The sequence below is a fragment of the Erigeron canadensis genome, chromosome 7, assembly GCF_010389155.1.
Source record: "Erigeron canadensis isolate Cc75 chromosome 7, C_canadensis_v1, whole genome shotgun sequence".
In the NCBI taxonomy this organism is placed as follows: domain Eukaryota; kingdom Viridiplantae; phylum Streptophyta; class Magnoliopsida; order Asterales; family Asteraceae; genus Erigeron; species Erigeron canadensis.
The window spans coordinates 32,230,725-32,252,155 of record NC_057767.1 but is presented as its reverse complement, the minus strand read 5'-3'; the positions used below and the strand labels follow the sequence as shown (position 1 = coordinate 32,252,155).

Below are 21,431 nucleotides of genomic sequence, written 5' to 3'. Positions count from 1 at the left end.
TGGCTGAACTATTTCCCCTTGAGGCCGGAAACCTTTTGTCAAAGAATGATATTACACTTGATCTAACATGATAAGACTGCTGAAAGAACGGCCGTGTTTAACAGTGGTCTATAGGATTAATTAGTGTATGATTAGGTTTTATATCTGGTTTATATAAACTTTGGGAGTTCTTTTTGAGGCATAGTAGCTTGTTGTTTTGAAAGGATTTCGGCAGATGTAGATATATGGGGGTTGTATAGGATACTGACAACCTGACCTCTTTTAGCCACGTAGGAAAAATTTCCTAGAATACTAGAACATCTGTCATACATACATCCCCATTGCTATCATTTAGGGCACTTGCCTTAGACATTCTTCAAACTACAATATAGTTTTGATTTAGTAAGTTTGATGGAGTCGATATGGTTGAATTGTGAGCCTATCTGAGCTTCTTTACCCACTTTTTATACTTTGGCCGTTTTTTTGATATCATGCTTAACTTAGTGATTGACCTTTGCACATGCTGTTTAAGAGATCACACTCGGCTGTATATGCACCAGGTGTTAATATAGAACAAGCTCAGTTAACAGTTATCTCATCTCATCTGTTCCTTTGGTACATTAAGTGTCCATATTACATATATTTTTAGGAGTCTATAGTGAATTAGTGTAGACAGTAGATAGCTTGAGCATTGCTATTGTTTGGTCGAGTAACCTTGATATAAAATCTCTTCGGATGGCGTAAAAGGGTAATGTGATAAGGGATCAACTCTTGGTGCTTATTGAAGACTAGTGGCAAATTGGGTGAGTTTGGCAATCAGTCAACATGGATGGCTAAAAAGGGTAATGTATTAGTGTGAGTTACAGTAGGATTGGATGGGTTGGTTCACAAACTCTTTATTGTTCATTTCTATCTGATTTATTATATACAAATAGAGTGACTCCTCATGTATGATTACAAACTGTAAAAAGCTTTATCATAGTAATATACTAATATGTAAACAGCCTACTATTTTAAATTCAATGATTAAGATGTACACATCAAATGACCTCTGGGAAGTTTAACCTATGTGGCCTATTCTCTGCTACTTTATCATTTTGGCATGTTTGAGATGCAAGAGTCAAATGGGTTGAATCTGACCCTTACACCAACCTCTTTTTGGCCCACCTAGTCAATAGTATGTGTATTGGCTGTAGCAGGTATTATTTTAGCATGCATTATTATTATTTTCTTCCGTATGCCGTTTCTCCTCCAGAATGATTGGTATGGTTTGGTCTAGGTTGAATGGTTAGTAGCTGCTAACTCCAGGATGTGAATCTGAACCCAGCCTGATGCATATTTTGGGATCTTTTTTGTTATCATTCACAGCTTGGTTTAGTTGGTTGACTCTGTATATACCTTTCTAATAAACAACCCGAATACTCTCAAATGACAGATCAAAATTGAAGTTAATTATTCTTTCGTTATATGTGGATATGTAGCAGATGACATTGTGTCAAGACTTTGGTAGCTTCTGGTTTGTTCAAACTCGAAATCTATACTCATATATAAGTATTTCCATAATAATCGTATTATTCTATAATCTCGTGTCTAGCTACTAGCTCGTCTACTTGAATTTGATTATTTTCATGCCATAAAGTTTAGATGTTATTGCTGTTCAATTTAAAAGATTGTCTGTTTTTAACCATCACTATTGAATAGACATAACTCTTTTTCTTTTTATTTTCTCTTTTTGAAATGGTTTTTTATCTTACTCTCATACTTTTCTATTCTTATCTTCTGCATTGTGTCTACTGTAGAGTGATGCTATTGTTGGATGACATAATATTAGGTTAGTTTATAGTTTAGGAGACATCACAATGTCGCTTATAATGTCTTCAGAATGTCGGTTTCAACTTCCCTAAATAAACATCATGGGGCTAGCCCCGGAAAAGCTTCTGAAATGGCCCCAAAAATTATACGAGTACCAGAAATAAGCTGTATATATATAAGTCAAAGCTCTTGTGAGGTCAAAAGTCTTTGCAGAAGCTTTTCAATAATAATAATAATGATAATAATAATAACAAAAAGAGGTGGAGCCGACGAACTAATGTCAAGAAAAAAAAAACCTTGGAATTTTAATAGAAAAAGAAAAAAGTCAATATAAAGAAGTTAGCAATTTTTTGGTGATAAGCTGTCATTAGAAATTTCGTGTTAGAATTGTCTAATATTTGATATACTTAACATCAACCCGGATATATTAATAAAATTTTGAAAATAAAATATATATTAAAAAATATATGTAATGTTTGTTATTAAATTAATAATAAATTAACTAACACAATAATAATTTAATGTTTGTTATTAAACTAATAATAAATTAACTAACACAATAATAATTTATAAAATAAGAGTAATTATTACATTAGATAATTAAAAAAAGCATTTTATTTATAATATTATATAGGTCTCTAAGTCTTTATTAAACATTTAAAGGGCTATCTTTGGTGAAAATAATACAAAGTATATATTACATCATAATTAAAAAGAACATTCTAAAATAAATTATGGATTTGCCACATCAAAAGTTTTCCAAAAATACTTATAAACAACAATTTTGTTTTATTTATAATAGAGATAGTAGAATAACTTGCAGTTAAAAAAAGAAAAACACAAATTATTAGCTATTCATGAACTAAAACAAATTGCTTTAAAGAGTAACATACGAGCTAATTATTGTCAGTGCCAAGTAAATTCTGAAAACAGAACTCTTGTAAATTTAGCAAACGATGGCAGACAAGAGATGAAACATTAAAACAAAAACTGACCCGGTAGAACCAATGTTGATGATATGTTACGTCTTATAATTTTTAGCCTGTATTCTCTTGATGTGAAAAATTTCTCGAAAGTACTTAATATACCCATCATTAATATAATTTGACTTTTTTTATATATATATATAGGGTAGAGATCCAGAGAGAAGATTCTTAAGGAGAGAATGAAGAGAATGTTCGTTTTTTATTTTTTTTAGCTTGTTTTTTTTACTTTTATTTTTTTTTTTCACTTTTCTTATTCTTTTTTTAATTAATTCAATCCATAAAAAAATTTTAAAAAATAAATAAAAATAAAAAATTTCTAACCCGAGTTAGTGAGTTATACATGTAAGGGTACGATACGGGTTTCGCCCTTAAGAATATTAATAAGGGGTAGCTGGTAGGAGTGATAGGTCATAGAGAGTGATAGGTCATAGGGGGTGATCGGTGATGGGGTGATCTACCTAACGGGCTTCGCCCTTAGCTATTATGGCTCTGCCATAAGGCGAAAGGCTTCGCCTATAGCTTACGGGCTATGCCCTTTGAAAAAAAAAATTTTTTTAAAACTTTTTTAAAATTTTTATATGGAATAAGTTAATTAAAGGGAGAATGAAAAATGTGAAAAAAAGAATAAAAGTCAAGAAAACAAGTTAAAAAAAATAAAAAACGAACCTTCTCTCTCTTCTTCCCTTAAGGTACCTTCTCATTTGATCTCTATCCTATATATATATATATATATATATATATATATATATATCTTACGACAATTTCTTCTACATTTTAGTTTGTCTCTATATCGACATAATTTCTATCCATCTAGACAAGTCCGATAAAATAAATGTAGATGCAAAAGATTTGACCCAATCAATTAGCCAATAGGCTCAAGAAGCAGCTCATTGAACTCTGACCATAAAATCGTCTGAGCCACTTGACTTGGACTAACCAGACCACTCTAAAGAGGAACGTACCACAAGGGCTTCACAGTTCACACAAGTCTTTTTTGTAAAATGCTAGACTTGGAAACTTTTAAAGAACATTAGATACAAAATTGACCCAACATATTTTTCAACCATTATTTTCTATTATAAATTGATGAATGACTAAATAGGTAACCACAAATATTTTCTTATTTCTTACACAATGAATATCATCCCATATATATGGAGACCAAACAATCTACTAATTTCATGGATGTCCACTCCATTGCTAATACATTCCTTCCACTCCTTATTTTTCTCCAACCCAATATTACTTTTTTGAGCTCTTTAAAAACCATCTTTCCATTTACATAAAATTTTTGTGTTACTAATCCGTTCTTAATCTGACCCATCTTTCGTAGTTCTTCTCCCTCCCCGTTTCATTTACCGTCTCGCTCTTTGTTAGTTCCTCTCCTGACCATATCTCTTAACAACCCCTCGTGATGGATCTTTCAGAGATCCATCACTTTTTCCAAATGTTTGATCATGATGGTGACGGCAAGATCACAAAACAAGAGTTATCAAAGTCTCTTGAACGTCTTGGGATGTTAATACCCGAGAAGGATCTTGAACACATGATTGATCATATTGACACAGATGGCGATGGGTCGGTGAACATGGAGGAGTTTGAAAGGTTGTATGAAATGATAATGGAGGAGAGGGATGAAGAAGAGGATATTAAAGAGGCGTTCAATGTGTTTGACAAGAATGGAGACGGGTTCATCACGGTTGACGAGCTTAGGTCCGTCTTGACTTCACTTGGCTTGAGACAAGGTCGAACCATTGAGGATTGCCAACTTATGGTCAAGAAGGTGGATGTTGATGGAGATGGGATGGTGAATTATGCAGAATTTAGGCAGATGATGAAAGGTGGTGGCTTTGCAGCCGAGTAAACCAATTTATTTATATATGTACCAAACTGTGTTTTGATGACCCTCTTTATTTGATCAATGTATCTCTATGGGAGTCATATTGAATTCATATATCTATTATTTCTTTACTACTTGTGTTCTTTAATCATAGAAGACTAAAATAGCAATCTAAGGAACAGAAAATTACCATACGGAAATTTAAACAATTGAAAGCTGGAAAGAAACATTATGAGCATTAGTAACTGAAATTGCTAGCTTATTCAACGAGATTTGAACTAAAGCTTTATGTTTCCTGATTATGGTTGGCGATCAGGAATCACTGTTGGTATAATGTTAACACTATCTAGATTAAGAATGAGCATGATTATTTGAAAACTATTGTATGGTTCATGTACTGTGTTTGGGTATCATGGCCATAACTCCTCTTTGGTTTTGCTATATTTGGTACTAGAAAGACCTATAAAACCATGTCTCGGATCTATTGAAATCGTAAATATAAAACTGGCACATTGACTATTGAGCATATAAATTTACGAATTAGGTGCTTTAGGGGAACAGAAAACTTAACAGCAGAGACTCGGAAATAAAAGTTTCAGCAGCAGCATAGATAGGCAAAACTGCAGCAATTAATCAGATTTAAATGAAGAAGTCTGCTGGTCAACTAGTTCAAAAAGTCTATGCAACTGTTATGCTTGCTAACTATACAAGTTCACAATCAACATAAACAGAGTAGCCCTCATAAGCTAAAATTTATTGGCATCATTTATCTTTTTAGCTTTTCAGAACAGCAAATCCCAGGCCAAACATGAAACATTTAACATAATCATACCCATAAATTAATATACGGTGAACCAAAAGTCAGAAACCAAAATCGGTAAAAAAAAAAAAAAAACTTGAACTTCTTAAATTCAGACTTTACTAGAGAATTTTTATACATCCTGCAAAATTTCAGAACCTAAAAAAAAAAAAACTTTGCTGAAAGTAGAAGAATACCTCGAGTTGACTAATGCAGATTGGCAGTTCAAATGGTCAATTGTAAGCACATGTACTTTTTTTCTATTTCTAATAAAGTAATAATCATACGCATACAGGAGGTAAGGAGGCAGCTATACCTCAACGAAGAATGATAGAATGCAATTCAATTGTGACGAGAATGAGCAGGGCACAGAGCAAAAAGTGACAAGTTGTCTTGAAGACCGAGACTTGGAAAATAATCGTAGTCATATCAACTTTCAAGGAGGCAGTACGAGACACAAAAGGGGTTATAATATCTACCCCCTCCTTGGGTTTGCGTCCGCGAGTTTATTCCTGGACTTGATTTCAAAACCCATCAACCAAAAACTCAGGACAGGAACCGATTCATTCCGAGCCCATGAGATCCTTATATCATTAGAGTATTGACCTGACAACTTATAAGCTATGATCATGCACATATCACAAGTGATTACTACTTAAAACATCTACCAAGAAACAATAATGGTATACAACTTTGCAAAAAGGCAAAGAATCTTTGTAACTTCTTCATTTAAAAGTGAAAAGTTTACAAGTGAAATCAACATACGGAGAAGAACTGTAAAATGAAGGTTGCAGGCAATCAAGTCTTTTTGCTCTGTAGACTTATAAAAATACAATAACAAGCTCACCATCCATACTTGGCATGTGTTTCTGCTTTGGTGAGAAATCCTCTAGAGCGGCGTTCTGCGAGTTCCATTTCTTTTGATTTCATATCGAAGTATAAAGTTCCAATCTGATGTTTCCTCTTGTGCATCTTTGATATTTTCCCCTTGGTTGAAGAAGTTGACTGCAAGCAATCGAAACAGATAATCCATAAATAATCTAGAAAGTGCTTACTAACATATCTTTTGGACACTTTTATGGAAGTAGATACAGATTAGTCGAATGTGCCCTCATCTGATCTTTCAAAACTGAAGAGTAATATGAATAATACAATCAAGGTTAATTGATATACTGTTCGATATAATGTGTTTTGAACATGTATAAATGACCTTTTCTCCAAGCTGTTTCTCATCTTTATAAGATACAGACATACAGTGAAGAATGCTTTCTTAAAATTTGTGAAAAAAACATATACTAGAAAATACCACCTAATTTTAGTTCACTAATAACCGAGAAGGCCTTCAAAATACTACACGATCTTAGTTTGCTAATCTACCGCTTTCAATCTTTTAACTATGATATGAATTAGCATCTTATGTCCATTTTTCAAAGTGACTTGTCTCCATGAATCCTAAACTCGAAAACTGCCTAGGCTGTTTGGTCAATTCAGTAAGTGCTAGACAAATCTAACCTCTGATACACATTATACAAAAAACAACATCATTCAAGTATACAACAAACTCTGTATGCTACGCACAATTCATCTATCGTAAAACAATAGAGTCACAAACAATCAGCCTTTTGTTGGACGCAAATAAATTTGATTATATTTAACTATGGTCTCTGCTTAGGCTCGAGAAGTTAAAGCTAAGCATAGTAGTCATACAATTGAAACATCGTAGTCACCTTTAGACATGTGTTCTATACCAATGCAATATAAGAGCAATTGCAATATTCAACTCACATATATCATATCTCTAGCACTCGAACCTCATCTAAAACCTCTAAACCTTAACTTTTGCAAAGACATCTAAAAATCAACATAAATCATACTTCCAAAACTGTGATGAATTAAGTTCAGGTTTAGCAACCCAAATTCATTCCAACTCCAATACCATGTTTAATATCTAATGTGGAGACTGGTGACATGCAGACCTTCAAGTGATCTTTAATCACCTAAATGCTTCTTATATTTATATGCTTCAGTGAAGCGTGGTTTCTTAATATTTGTAAAAGCATCTTCTTAAAATAAGTTAATTGGGGTAAAACAACCCTTTACTCAAAAAAGCATCTTCTTAAAATACATAACAGCTTTAGTTCACTGATAATTGAGAAAGGGGTCATCTTCAAAATACTAGACATGCTTCAAATCTGTAATTTAGCACATTATATCCATGTATCAAAATGACTTATGTCCACAACTCCTAGACTAGCCAACTTCCTAACAGTTTGGTTAGTTCAGAGGAATCAGCAAACGCAGAACACTGGAGCAAATTCACCATCTATTGCATATTTTATATAACATCAGTCAAGTCTTCGTAAGCTATATACAATCATCATCTGTTATCTAACACAGGTAAAACCACACATGGACCAATCTAGATGACAAATACAGTCTAAGGCATTTAACTACATTTGCAAGCTTGCATTATAATCAGCACATCAATACTTTTATGCGACTTGGAAGCATATACAATGCGATTAAATTTAATAACTTCGCGCATAAAAGTACTATTAACATGACTGCTTTTTAACAAAGAGTAATTGATTACCTGATATGCAGGCCCGAATGCGATCCCAGTTGCTTTAGTTTGATCCTCTCGTGGCCGATTCTTCATCAAGTCATCTTGACTAACCTCAATCACTTCCTGAGGTATCTCATTCCTACCTCTCTTTCCCGGTACCCTCGCCACATTTTGAATAGCTTGCGCCACCGAAACCTCTGGCTCCACATACCCACCTGACCGATCCACCCATTTACTCTCATACTGCCCGTAATCACTATAAGCCTCATAACCACTATAACCCACATTACCATCATTCGCAGGAGCAGCTGGCCCATAACCTGAATGACCCGTACCCACATTCTCATAACCACTATAACCCGCATTATCATCGCTTACAGGAGCAGCTGGCCCATAACCCGAATGACCCGTAACCACATTCTCATAACCACTATAACTGACATTATCATCACTTCCAGGAGCAGCTGGCCCATAACCCGAATGACCCGTACCCACACCATAATCATAACTTGCATATTCCACATTCGTTTCAACCGTATTAGCATACAAATTAACATTTGAACTATTAGCACTATTATTATTATCAAGACTATCCTTACCCAAATTACCCGCATTCGAATTAGACACACCGGCTTCTAAAATCGACCGTCTGCCCGTACCTGCAGACGTCTGCAAAGACCCGAGAGAGCCCGAGTTTCTTGGGGCAGCCATACTCGATATAAAAGCCATCACAGAAGGTGCTTCTTGAGGTAAAAAGCTATCTTTTTTCACTTGTTTATCATCATCATCATCATCTTCATCATCATCAAGAACAGGTTTCTTGATAATGGGTGGATGAAAGGTGACAACTTTTTTGGGTTTTTTAGGGTTTACTGAAAATGGGTCAGAAATTTCTGATTTGGGTTGAGGAAGCTTTGAAAACAGAGAAGTGGGTTTTTGTGATTTGGGTGGTGGGAGAGATGTGAAAGGATTTGGGCCAGATTTTGTTGATGGGTTTTGTTGTTTGGGTTGAATGTCTTGTTGTTCATCTTCTTCATCTGAAGATGATGCATAAGTAGCTACCAAGGAATCCATTGATATGATTAGAAGAAAGATAGGAAAATAGAAAGATTCACATAAATTAGGGGATATGAGTTGAGGGTGATTTGATTTTCTAGGGTTTTTTATTTTTATTATTTATTTACTGGAAATCAATTTGCAAACACCCTTCCGATCGCGGAATTAGAAATTAAAATTAAAAATTAAAATTAGATTGAAAAATATTCTCTTCGTCCCGTTTTAATTATCATATATTGACTAACTTTGACCGAAATAATTTTGTTTTTGTTATATAACACTTGGTATAAAATATAAGAATGAATTGGAGTTTTTATGTACTTTTCGTTCATATAAGTTTCATCGACTACTATATAATACAAACAAAGTTATTTACAGTCAAAGTTAGTCAACAGGACAACTAAAATGGGACGGACGGAGTACACGATAACGTTATGACGAGGTCAATATTGAATACGAGTAGTTAGGTCATAAAATTGAAATATACAATACCATTTTTTTTTTGTCCTTTGATTATTATGTAAACGATTAATTTATTATGTTGTCACATGAAAAGTTAATGAAAAGGTTATATGAATTATTCTTGTATGCTGTTGGAAATTGGAATATACCCTTTCTATAGATTTTATATTTTATTTATGAATAAATATTAGATGGATATATGATATGTAGCACCGAAACGGATACGGCAAACGGGCATGAGAACGATACGGGTACGGGAAACAGTAAAACTGAAAAATTTAGGATACGGGTACGGCAAAGATACGACAATAAAAAATAAAAAATAATAAAAATATATTGATTTTATATAGAGAAATGGTCATCAGTGATCACAGATTAAATTTTTACTAAGCTTTTTTGGAATTAAAAAAGTCTAATGGTGATCCCAATTGTATAATGTGGTTGGTTTGTGTTTGAGGTATGCATAATCTCAAGATGGCAGTCGTTCTTAGAATATAGAAAGCTCATTGAAACCCTAATATTAATTAGATTCGGTATGAAAGTTTCACAGAAACGTTTCGGTATATATGGAAACTTCAAGGAAACGTTTCATACGCGTTTCGTACGAGTTTCCGTTCCGATGGAGTTTCCGAAACGAGAACGGCTACTTGTTTGGAGTTTCGGTGCATCATATCTTTTCATTATGTTTGAGAGATTTATTTCTTAAAAAGAACTATATTTTGTATGTATCGATGAGGTTATTTATAACTCTCCATTTTCTTTAATCTTACAACATAGTTTTGTTTTGTTTCCATTTTCTTTACCTTTGGATTCTATTCTTAAATATGTTTTTCCATCATATAATAAATTATATGTTCAAGTGATCATCATATTGTACCTTGATATGTAAGTTTAACTAAGGTATTTTAGAGTTATTTTCATGAGTACATGAAGTTATGTTTACAAATCCACATGAAAATCTCAGCTTTACAACATATTTCATTGTTACACACTAGCACAATATGTTCAATATAAATATAGCAAAACCTACTTGAAAATGTACTCTACTTCACATGGAAGAGTTTAGCAGTTGGTTCCATATTCCATCTTACTTTTGCGCTCCATGAAGTATAAAAACTACGGACATGAAAAGCGATAAGACCATAGACAGCCGGATTACAAGGAACAAACCCCGGACCTTGTAGAGATTCGAGGTCTTGGTGGAGGGTCAGAAAGGTCTAAACCATTTACCCCTCCACCTATATAACGGTTGATAAGCCATTTCAAATACCACACTAGAACCAACTCAATTTGGAAACAAACTTTGATGGTTTTGCATTAGGTTTCTATTAAATTATAACTTCCTTGTTACATTAGTACATGAAGTGATGAAGCTATCTTTACAGACCCAGTTAAAGAAAGTAAAATTATACATTAACTTGGCCAAGTTAATCAATTAGCTCTTTCTGTTTATTTACTATGAGTATTTCGTACTACTATGCTATGTTACCACATGAAGTTCAACTTGTTAACCCAATTTCAAGTTATATAAGGTATTCAACTCTGTTTAAAAATGTTAAACACGTGGTTCTACATCATTATCTTGTGGATGTATTTCGGGAGATCTTCGTAAGAGGGACCTCATTATCTCCAGCTTACGTTTCCACAAAGTTTTACGTAGAATATATACTATTGATATCAATAGCGCCAAGACCATTGACGTGCCACTTATAAGGAACAAACCTCCAAACCCATTAAGATTCAAAATAGTAGGTGGAGGGGTAGATAAATCCTTTGACAATATCATTGAAGATTGTTGTTTTAACCATTTATCCTCCAATGCCTTTAGTGTCCCGTCTCCACGCAGCTTTGCTATCTGACTTGACATCTTTGTGGTCAATGGTGAACCCTTCTGGAACACCTGCATCATCGAAGTTAAGTTGTGTTTAGTTTCAAGGTCAATGGTAATTAAAGAGTTTTGTTGAATGGAAGTGGTCAAATGGCTTGAGGTGGTTCTTTATTTCAGACAGGTCAAACAAAAAAATTAACTAGATTCGGTCAAATAGATCAAATAGATTAAATTCTCCGGAAGATATCTAGCACAAAGAACTTGTACTTTGTTTTATTTGTGTTAGAATTGTATCAGCGCAATGCATGGAGATTGAATAGTTTCATAACTTTTTAAGATTAAAAAACACAAAACTGTCAAAGAAGGGGGCCGGCTGTGGGTAACGGCACCAGACTTTGCTGACCGCCAGATTTTGATAGTGGTCAACGGTAGTGATGTTAGAGAGGTCTATTAAAAATTGACTATCTAATGAATACCAACTATTAAGTGAAAAACAAGTTGGCAATTTGATGTTCTTAAAATTACAAATTCTAAGACCACGGGTAAATGCTTTATATATTAGTATATAGAAGATATAGATTAGATCAAAATTATAATAACAATTTTTGTAAATGTATAAAAATGCAGAAAAACTTGTTTTGCATCTTAACCCAGCCCGGCCCTGTCCATTTCCATCCATATTAGATGACCTGTTTCAACTGTTCATTACCCAACCTGACCATCTTTTCACCTACAGCAAAAAATGGTTATAGAAAGTGAAAACTCACAATACCAAAACCGTTTGTGGTTGATGCTGTTGAAACCAAGGAGAACTCGGCAGCTGAATACAATGCAAGGACTGATTTGATGTAGAGGATCTCATCACTGATGGCACTAACTTTTCTACTTCTTAATGCTTGAACGTAATCACCAGGTGAAAATAGTGGTGTCATTACGCCCTTAGTGAGTTGTACATTGTTAAAGACGGGTACTCCAACATGGGAAATACTTTGGAATTGGACCTCTCCCCCCTTCGATGCGATCTGTTGTACAGTTAGAAGTGAACTTAATGTTGCAGTATAACTTGACGTTAGTACAAGCACTACAAAAAGCCATATTATGACGACAAATCTTGACAAATTACTCTGCAGCTTCTCTCCTGCATTATCCAATCACCAAATCAGTTTTGAAACAGATCTAAGATTCAGCTATAGTTGCAAAAGTGGCTCAGGCAGGTTTGTTAAGGGGTCAAAATAGTTAACAGTACCGATCAAAACGGAACAGGAAGGTGCTAGCTTGACCGAATACATTTTTCACCAAAACTTCCATTTTTTGGAAAAATTATTAGTATCGCAGATTGTATACAGTAGTTATTTAGTAGTGGAAAAATGTTATTTGAACTCCTAATGATTAACCAAAATATCTTTAACTAAATAGAGATCAGAGTTAGGGAGCTTACGGTGAGCGTAAACAAGGGTGGAAAAGGCAAACCAGAGGGTTGTTCCAATCTGCTGTTTTGTTGAACCTTGAAACTCTTCGTTTGTACGATGTTCAATAAACCAAATGACAAATCCCAAAAAGAGAAAAAAACCAGCACTGGTGAACCAAAGGTCTGCACTAAGAGGACTTAAAAAGATCCACATGCTTTTCTTGCCATTTTGTGCTATTGTGCCTACTCCCATATCACTGAAGGGGAATGTGAAGTCAACGTAATGACTTCTATTTGATGTGATTGTTATATCCCCAATAGCACCATCATACCCCTGTTACATTAATTGAACTTTGATAAGTTATGAAACGTTTCTAGTACATGAAAGGAGGAATGTGATAATCATCCATACCTCGAGATAGACTTTGTCAATTAGATCACCGTAAGTCCTTCCATGCTCATAGAGGTATGGGACAAATTCAATCTCTACTCCATAGGTTAAGGCATTATATGCAACATTGAAAACATCTCCACAAAACCCGCTGACAGTTGGGCGATTAGTTGTGGGATCAACAGCCATTTGAATTAAACTGGGAAATGCACCAAAAACAGGAACCAGGAATCTCAGCTTCTTGCCATTCATTTGTAGCATCCTATGGGTTGGAATAGTTGCAGTTCCACCCGGCCAGATGATACTTTCCAGGCCCCTATTAGAAAACAAATTTGTTTTTCCTATCTCTTTAACAAACTCACCATCAACCATCCAAAACCCGACCCTCCTATCGCCCTTCCCGATTACATTTATGATTTCTATGGCTTTTGAGATAGGCTTACCATTCATAAGCTTAAAATCACCACCTAAACCATGAAAGTTAGTTTTTGAAATCTGATCTAGAAGAGATGTACCCATAACTGTCGTTTGCACCTTCTCAACAGCCATTGCTAATGCATAAACGGCATCATAAGCCCATATACCATTACTATCTATCTCTTTCATCTCCATTATGGGGTTCAAATCATGATATTCTTTTCTCCATTTTGAATTAAACTTACGAAGCTCATCTGATTTCGGAAAATATGATTTGAAACCCACTGCCCCTTGCATGGACTTGATGGTTTCAGCATCCATGAAATTTATATGGTTTGTAGTTTTACTCGTTACAATCCATACATATCCTTCACCCATCATGCCTACCTCTTTTGCCATGAAAAATAGCTTGGATGAAAGAGAAGGCGATGTGTGGATAACAAACATTGTGGTTTGCATATTCTGAAGACTATGAAGCTCTTCCCGGATTTGTTCATTGCTGTAAGAGGTTGAAATCAGACTAGTATATGCAACAGGGATATTTTTCTCTTGAAATGCACTGAACATATAAGTAGCCATTTGTCTTCCATTTGCAGTGTTTTCACAGATAAGAACGACATTCTTCCATTTAAAAGATTGCACCATTGTAGCAATTCCTTTAAATTCAGTGGCTTCATCTTGTGCAATTTGAAGAAAATAAGGATTTTTATTGGAAAGTGTACTTGTTGCAAACGAAAGAAATGGTATATTAGCTTTTTGTTCCAAAAGGTCTAAGAATCTTGACTCAACTGTAGCGTCTGGACCTATTATTGCCTGCACTTTTGTGTTCTCCAAAAGCTCAAGCGCTGAACACCAATGAGCAATATATTATCATCCAAGAACAATGATCATGAATATAAAGGAAAAAATATATTCCAAATATTGAGTACAAAAAACAACAAAGGTCATTAGTTGGCAAGTTGTTATTAAGAGGGAATTTATGTCTCACTTGTTTGGTTGGCAGGGAATGTAACGCAATTTGACTCACTTAATTCAACCAAGGGCTCTTTTTATTTAAGCATACACTGAAAAAAGAAAGCAAGGAAATATAAATACATACCTGCAGATAATGCAAGCAGTGGTTCTCCTTTGGTATCTTTCGTATTAATAACTATCCGTGTTGTGTAGTGTGGGTTGGCTGCATAAAAGTCAGCTATAGCCATGGTAATGCACCGATGAACCACTTTCCCGACCCATGAACCCATATCAAGAATCACTCCCACCTGCATCTTCTTATGTGATTGATCTCCATTTGATGTTATAACGCTTGGAAAGCTTAACAACACCAACACCAGAAGGGAAAATGCAGTTTGCTTTGAAGTACTACTGACCATTGCAAAAAAAAGTTCCAAAATTTATTCAACTCTTATGAATATTATATCAGATGGTTCATCAGTAAGCAATAGCTACTCTGTTGGAAGTTAACAAAACTAATAAAAATAAAGTCATGTCATAATAAAAAAAAAACTGTAAGCGAATTGGAGTTATAATGCAAAATTTACAGAGATTTTTATGACAGATTGCTGATTGCTAGTAGATTTTTTTATTCGGGCAACCATGAAACTATTATTATTGACTATTGACTTAAGAATTGGTCAGCCACGAAACTATTATTATTGACTTGATAATTAGTCTAAGGTATTAAATTGGTTCAATGAAAATCTGGTCAAACCAAAATGGTCATGATATTGCCGTTCAAAAAAAAAATGGTCATGATATTCTACTTATAACTTTAGAAAGAAAATATGACAGATGGTTCATGGGTTTTAAACATTTGAATCCAACCTCATTTTTGATCATTTGGTCAAAATTTGAAAAAACTGTATCATACTAGGGAAGAGAATCCATGTGATTATGTATGCAGTATATATACAATTCCATTTTGTTCCTTGAGATGTCATTTTTGACTTTCGACCAATTCATCATAAATGGAGTGATACTCATTACTGATGAAGCACGTTGGTTCGATCCTTAGGGGTGCCCAGATCATGTGGAAATTAGGTGAAAGTATCTCACTGGCATCATAAGCTCATACAGGGTGGGTCGATGAGTATTTAATGTGGTACCGGGCCTAGGGTTCCCTCCATTTCCCTTTTTTTATTGATAGCAGGCAGACGAGTTGTAGTTGGTTTTTTGTGAAGGAAACTTATGTCCAATCCAATATAATATTTAACTTGTAATACATAAGATACTTCTAATATACTGTTTTTACATACTTCGTCCTTTACTAGCATATATGTATTCTGTAAAGATCCACTTGAAAGGTTGGATAAATAAGAAAACGTGACAAGTTGGATAAATTTTGATACACTTCAGGGGCAGAGCCAGAAAACTCTTGTGACAGAGTTTGAATCTGCCAGTTGAAAAGTGTATGAGAACATGCGTATCTACGCCACAAACACAAGTGAGGACTTGTTCCCTGCATTTATCCTTCTGGATCATTAGACGCAAATGCCCCAGATGATTTTTTTTTTTTTTTTTTTTTTTTTTGTGATTCTAAGTTGGCCTATTTACTATATTTACCACAAAAGAAGAGTTTGATAAAAACATATAGGCAAGTTGTGATGTGATATTCTCATGTATCATAGTGTCATCATTGGAATGCTCCAAATGAAGAACAAATCTCTTGATTGTTACATCTATCTTAATGTTGACAGTGTTATATGGTTTGTTCTTATTATGTTCATGGTCTTTAATTGTAGACCATTTTCAAGGCTTACTCAAGTTCTACTTAAATATCTCATCACCCTCGTTCCCTCCATCATCAGTGAACACCGGAAATCACTGGGAAAAACTAAAACCCACCAGAGAATGCCAAAAGATCTTGATAAACCAGCAAAAAAATGCTGGCCGTCACAAATTTGATTATCAAAGATGAGGAAAAACATGGTAATTAGAAAAATATGGTAATTAGTCAACTTGGAAACAAACTATGGCAGTTGTGAATTATATTTCCATTTCTTTAGCATTTCCTTGCTACAGTAGTACATAAAGTTACATTCAGAAACTTAGTTAGATAAAGCAAAAGCATAGACACACATTTGAACGATAAATTATATCCTTGTACACATACTAGAAACATATTCTTGACCCAACTTCCAGAAATATAATGTATTCAACTCCATATGAAAATTTTAAGGAATTGATTCCATGTCACTATCTTGTGAATGGATTACGGTAGATCTTCCTAAGATGGACCTCAATATCTCCATCTTACTTTTGCGATACCAGTTTTCTCGGACAATATAAACTACAGACAACAAAAGCGCCAAAACCATTGACATCCCGCTTATAAGGAACAGACCCCGAAACCTGTAAAGATTCAAAATGGTGGGTGGAGGGAGGGAAAAGTCTGTGGATATCGTTGAAGATTCACGTTTTAACCATTTATTCTCCAACGCCTTTAGCACCCCATCTTCACGCAGCTTTTCTATCTCAGTCGACATCTGTATGGTCAACGGTGAACCCTTCTTGAACACCTGATAACATAACGACATGAGGCATATAAGCAGTCAGCAGGAATAAAAAATGTACATATATCTAGATGGGTCAAGTTAGGTTGCGCTAAATTTGAAACGGGTCAGATGTAATTAAAGTATTTTTCTAAAGGGGATCAGTTCAAAGGGGCTAATTCAACAATGTAGCGAAAAGGGGAGGTAGTCAAGTGGCTTTGGGTGTGTTATATCTCAAACGGGTCAAACAATAAAATCAATTAGAAGGGAAAAGGTCAAATGAGCATTTTTGAGTTATGTTTGATCAAAAGTAAATATAAAATTTAGGCTAGAACTGTCTGGGTCTCAACGATAAATTCAGCTAGTGGTTTATACAAAATGAGCAATATATATAGTTCAAAATGGAATGGGCCGAATTGGTCTGAACGGTTGATAATAGTCTAGATGTTTATTTCTAGTACATATAGGCTCTTAAACTGTACGTTCTATTCATATTAGATCATTATTACCAACAAGGATATTTTCACCTTGCGTTGTCTGAATAATTGGTAAAAAATGTCAAACAAAGTTTAAAGATTCTTTGTTTTAAGGTCCACAAAAGGTATGGATGAAACTACAAGAGATGGAAAAGCATGTGTTTGCATGTTAACCCAACCCTGCCCAAGCCATTTCCGATCCATAGCAAAAGTTGACATGTTTTAATCCATTAACCCCCAGCCCCAACCATCTATTCATATCTAGCAAAAAGGATTGTAGAAGACTCACAAAGCCAAAACCGTTAGTGGTCGATGCTGTTGAAACCAAGGAGAACTCGGGAGATGGATACAATGCAAGAACTGTTTTGATGTAGAGGATCTCATCAATGATTGCACTAACTCTTTCATTTCCTAATGCTTTAGCATATGCATCAGGTGCATACAGTTTTATCTCTATGCGACCAGTTAATCCTACATTGTTATAGACAGCTCCTCCCAACGCGGTACTACTTTGGAATCGATCTGATCCATCCTTTAATGCAATTTGTTGTACTGTTAAAAGTGAACTTAATGTTGCAGTGTAACTTGAAGTTAACACAAGCACTACAAAAACCCAAAGAGTGACCAAAAATCTTGACAAATTACTTTGCAGCTTCTCCCCTGCATTTTTCCAATCACAAAATCGTTGGTTGAACAGATCCAAATGGGATGGGTCATAAAGGGATGGGAGCGGCTGGGTTGTCCTTTAATACTTTTCTGATATTTTTCTCAAAAGTAAAAGAAGCTAGCATCAAATTATGAACATACACTTTATATCAATTTGACCCCTTTTTTTTAAGTTAATCTTTTTATTTGGCATGTTTGACCATTTGAGATCAAATAATAAGAATCAAGTCAATCAATACATTTGACAGTAGAATGTTTGAAATAGTCTGGGTGTTTGTAACAAAGATGTGCAGTACAAACAAAATCTTTATCTAAACTGAGATTAGAGTTAGAAGGCTTACGGTGGGCATAAGCAAGGGTCGAGAAGGAAAACCAGAGGGTTGTTCCAATCTGCTGACTTGTTGTACCTTGAAAATCTTGGTTTGTACGATGTTCAATAAACCAAATGACAAACCCCAAAAAGAGACAGAGCCCAACACTAGTGAACCAAAGGTCTGCCCTAAGAGGATTTAAAAAGATCCACATGCCTTTCTTGGCATTTCGTGCTAATTTGCCTACTCCCAAATCACTGAAGGGCAATGTGAAGTCAACGTACTTAGTTCTATTTGATGTGATTGTTATATCCCCAACAGCACCATCAAATTCCTAATACAATAATTGAACATTTAAATTTATGACAAGTTTTCACAAATAGTATGACAACGTAAAGCTGATATATAAAATCTGGGTGAAATTGATAGTTTAGACCAATTTACTGGTAATGGGTTGATATGGATCAAACAGAAAAATATGCTGGTAACGGGAAATCCAGTTTGGTTGTACCGCCACCGTTCATTGTTATTGCATAAAACCTTTAAATCCATAATTTTAAACTTATACTGGAAAGAGTTATGTTTTTGAGCGACAGAATATGAAAAACAACGGATGAAGTGTTTGCGAAAAACCCAACCCGGTCTGACCTTTTCAACCCTTTCTATAAGTGACATGTATGAGCCCCATATCATTTAGACCTATCTGCCAATGTGTAACTTTAGTGAAAAAAATACATACCTCAAGATACACTTTGTTAATTATATCGTTGTAAGTTCTTCCATCCTCATAAGGGTATGGGACAAATTCAATGTCTACTCCACATTTAAGCGCACTAAATGCAACATTAAAAACATCTCCACAGTATCCGCTCACTGTAGGTAGGTTTGTCGTGGGATTAACAGCCATTTTTATTAAATTTGGGAAACCACCAAAATCAGGAACAAGAAATCTCAGCTTCTTGCCATTCATTTGTAGCATCCTACGAGTTGGAATAGTTGTAGTCCCACCCGGCCAAATGATACTTTCCAGACCACTATTAGGAGTCGAGTCTGTTTTTCTTATTTCTTTAGAAAACTCACCACCATCTGTCCAAAACCCGACCCTCCTATCACCCTTCCCGATCACATTTATAACTTCCATTGCTTTTGTGGTGGTTTTTCCATTCACAAGCTTAAATTCACCTCCTAAACCATGAAAGTTAGTTCTTGAAATCTGGTTTAGAAGTGATGCGCCAATAACTGAATTTTGTACCTTCTCAACAGCCATTGCTAGTGCATAAACTGCATCATAAGCCCATATACCATCACTATTTATGTCTTTAAACTTCATGATGGGGTTCAGTTCATAATATTTTCTCCATTTCAAATTAAACTTATGAAGCTCATCTGATTCTGGAATATATATTTTGAAACCCACTGCCCCTTGCATAGACTCGATGGTTTCAGCATCCATGAAATTTATATGGTTTGTAGTTTTACTGGTTACAATCCATATGTATCCTTCACCCATCATGCCTAACTCTTTCGCCATGGAAAATAAATTGGATGAAAGAGAAGGCGATGTATGGATAACAAACACTGTGGCTTGGATATCCTGAAGTTTATAAAGCTCTTCCCGAATTTGGTCATTGCTGGCTGAGGTGGACAGGAAACTAGTATATGCAAGACGAATGTTTGTTTCTTGAAAAGCACTAACCACATAAGTAGCCATTTTTCTCCCATTTGCTGTGTCATCACATATGAGAATGGCATTCTTCCGTTTTAAAGATTTTATCATTGTAGCAATGCCTTTAAATTGAGTCATTTCATCTTGTGCAATTTGAAGAAATTTAGGATTCTGATTGGAAAAAGGACTTGTTGAAAGCGAAAGAATTGGCACGTCATCTTTTTCTTCCAAAATCTCTAAAAATCTTGATTCAACCGTAGAGTCGGGGACTAATATTGCGTGGACTTTGGTGTTCTCCAAAAGATCAAGAGCTGAACACAAATGAGCAATATATTAGTATGCAAGAATAGACTTTATAGAAATGAAGTATAAACAATATGAAGTATGAACAAATATATTTAAAAAACAGGGGTTATGCAGATAATGCATTTATTTGTACTAACAGTGACTAAGGAAATATTTCTTTATAAGCACACAATGATAAAACAAGGAAAAGAAGCAATACACACCAGCAGATAATGCAAGCAATGGTTCTCCTTTGGTATCTCTCGTATTCAGAACTATCCGTGTTTTGTAGTGAGGGTTAGCTACATAAAAGTCAGCTATAGCCATGGTAATGCACCGATGAACCACTTTCCCGACCCATGTACCCATGTCAAGAACCACTCCCACCTGCATTTCCTTATAAGATTGATTGCCATGCGCTGTTAAAACGCTTTGAAAGCTAAGCAACAACAATATCAGAAAGGAAAATGCAATGTACTTCGGCCTACTATTTTCCATTGGAAGCAAAAAGTTCAAGTTTTATTCAGCCCTCATGAATAATATTAGTTTCACTGTTGGAAGTTCCAAGTAATTAGAGAATAGTCATATCACAATAAGAACTTAAATAGATTGTAGTAACAATGTGAAGTATACAAATTAGATTTCATCACAAATCACTGATTGCGATTGCTAGTTGATTACAGTATATTATTGATTCGGGCAGCCATAAAGTTATTGCTATTGGCTATTGACTATTGACTTTAAAGTTGGTCAGCATTCTTTAGTCTATTCTAAACATTTGAACTGAAATAAAAGGCTGTTGTAACATTAGAGATTGAATATGAGAGGAATGGTTCATCTAGATTAAATATTTAATTAGACCTCATTTGAACCGGGTCAAACAAATATGAAATAATGTACCATATTTCGAAGTATGTGATTTTTAATGCAAGACTTTCAGCATATACACATGATTCATAGAGATGTCATTTTCAACTCGTTCACAAAAATTT

General features: G+C 34.8%; 4 protein-coding genes across 4 annotated transcripts; 1 reads left to right on the top strand and 3 right to left on the bottom strand.

Annotated features, from left to right (window-relative positions):
* The first annotated feature begins 3,953 nt into the window (after positions 1-3,953).
* On the top strand, positions 3,954-4,751 carry LOC122608008 (calmodulin-like protein 3). The gene has a single exon (XM_043781087.1). It carries the CDS (start codon positions 4,192-4,194, stop codon positions 4,639-4,641), a length of 450 nt encoding a protein of 149 aa, XP_043637022.1. The 5' UTR covers positions 3,954-4,191; the 3' UTR covers positions 4,642-4,751.
* A 1,346-nt stretch (positions 4,752-6,097) lies between these two features.
* Positions 6,098-9,166, bottom strand: LOC122607350. The gene is made up of 2 exons (XM_043780306.1): positions 8,010-9,166; positions 6,098-6,421 (listed from the first exon to the last, which is right to left on the bottom strand). The coding sequence occupies exons 1-2, from the start codon at positions 9,054-9,056 to the stop codon at positions 6,260-6,262; spliced, it is 1,209 nt and encodes a 402-aa protein (XP_043636241.1). The 5' UTR covers positions 9,057-9,166; the 3' UTR covers positions 6,098-6,259.
* Positions 9,167-11,018: 1,852 nt separating this feature from the next.
* LOC122606611 (glutamate receptor 1.3-like) lies at positions 11,019-14,788 on the bottom strand. The gene is made up of 5 exons (XM_043779455.1): positions 14,644-14,788; positions 13,149-14,389; positions 12,767-13,070; positions 12,096-12,466; positions 11,019-11,400 (listed from the first exon to the last, which is right to left on the bottom strand). The coding sequence occupies exons 1-5, from the start codon at positions 14,786-14,788 to the stop codon at positions 11,056-11,058; spliced, it is 2,406 nt and encodes an 801-aa protein (XP_043635390.1). The 3' UTR covers positions 11,019-11,055.
* A 1,737-nt stretch (positions 14,789-16,525) lies between these two features.
* Positions 16,526-20,808, bottom strand: LOC122608578 (glutamate receptor 1.2-like). Its single transcript, XM_043781673.1, has 5 exons — positions 20,664-20,808; positions 19,228-20,465; positions 18,519-18,822; positions 17,801-18,171; positions 16,526-17,062 (listed from the first exon to the last, which is right to left on the bottom strand). Exons 1-5 carry the CDS (start codon positions 20,806-20,808, stop codon positions 16,718-16,720), a joined length of 2,403 nt encoding a protein of 800 aa, XP_043637608.1. The 3' UTR covers positions 16,526-16,717.
* Between the last annotated feature and the right edge of the window lie 623 nt (positions 20,809-21,431).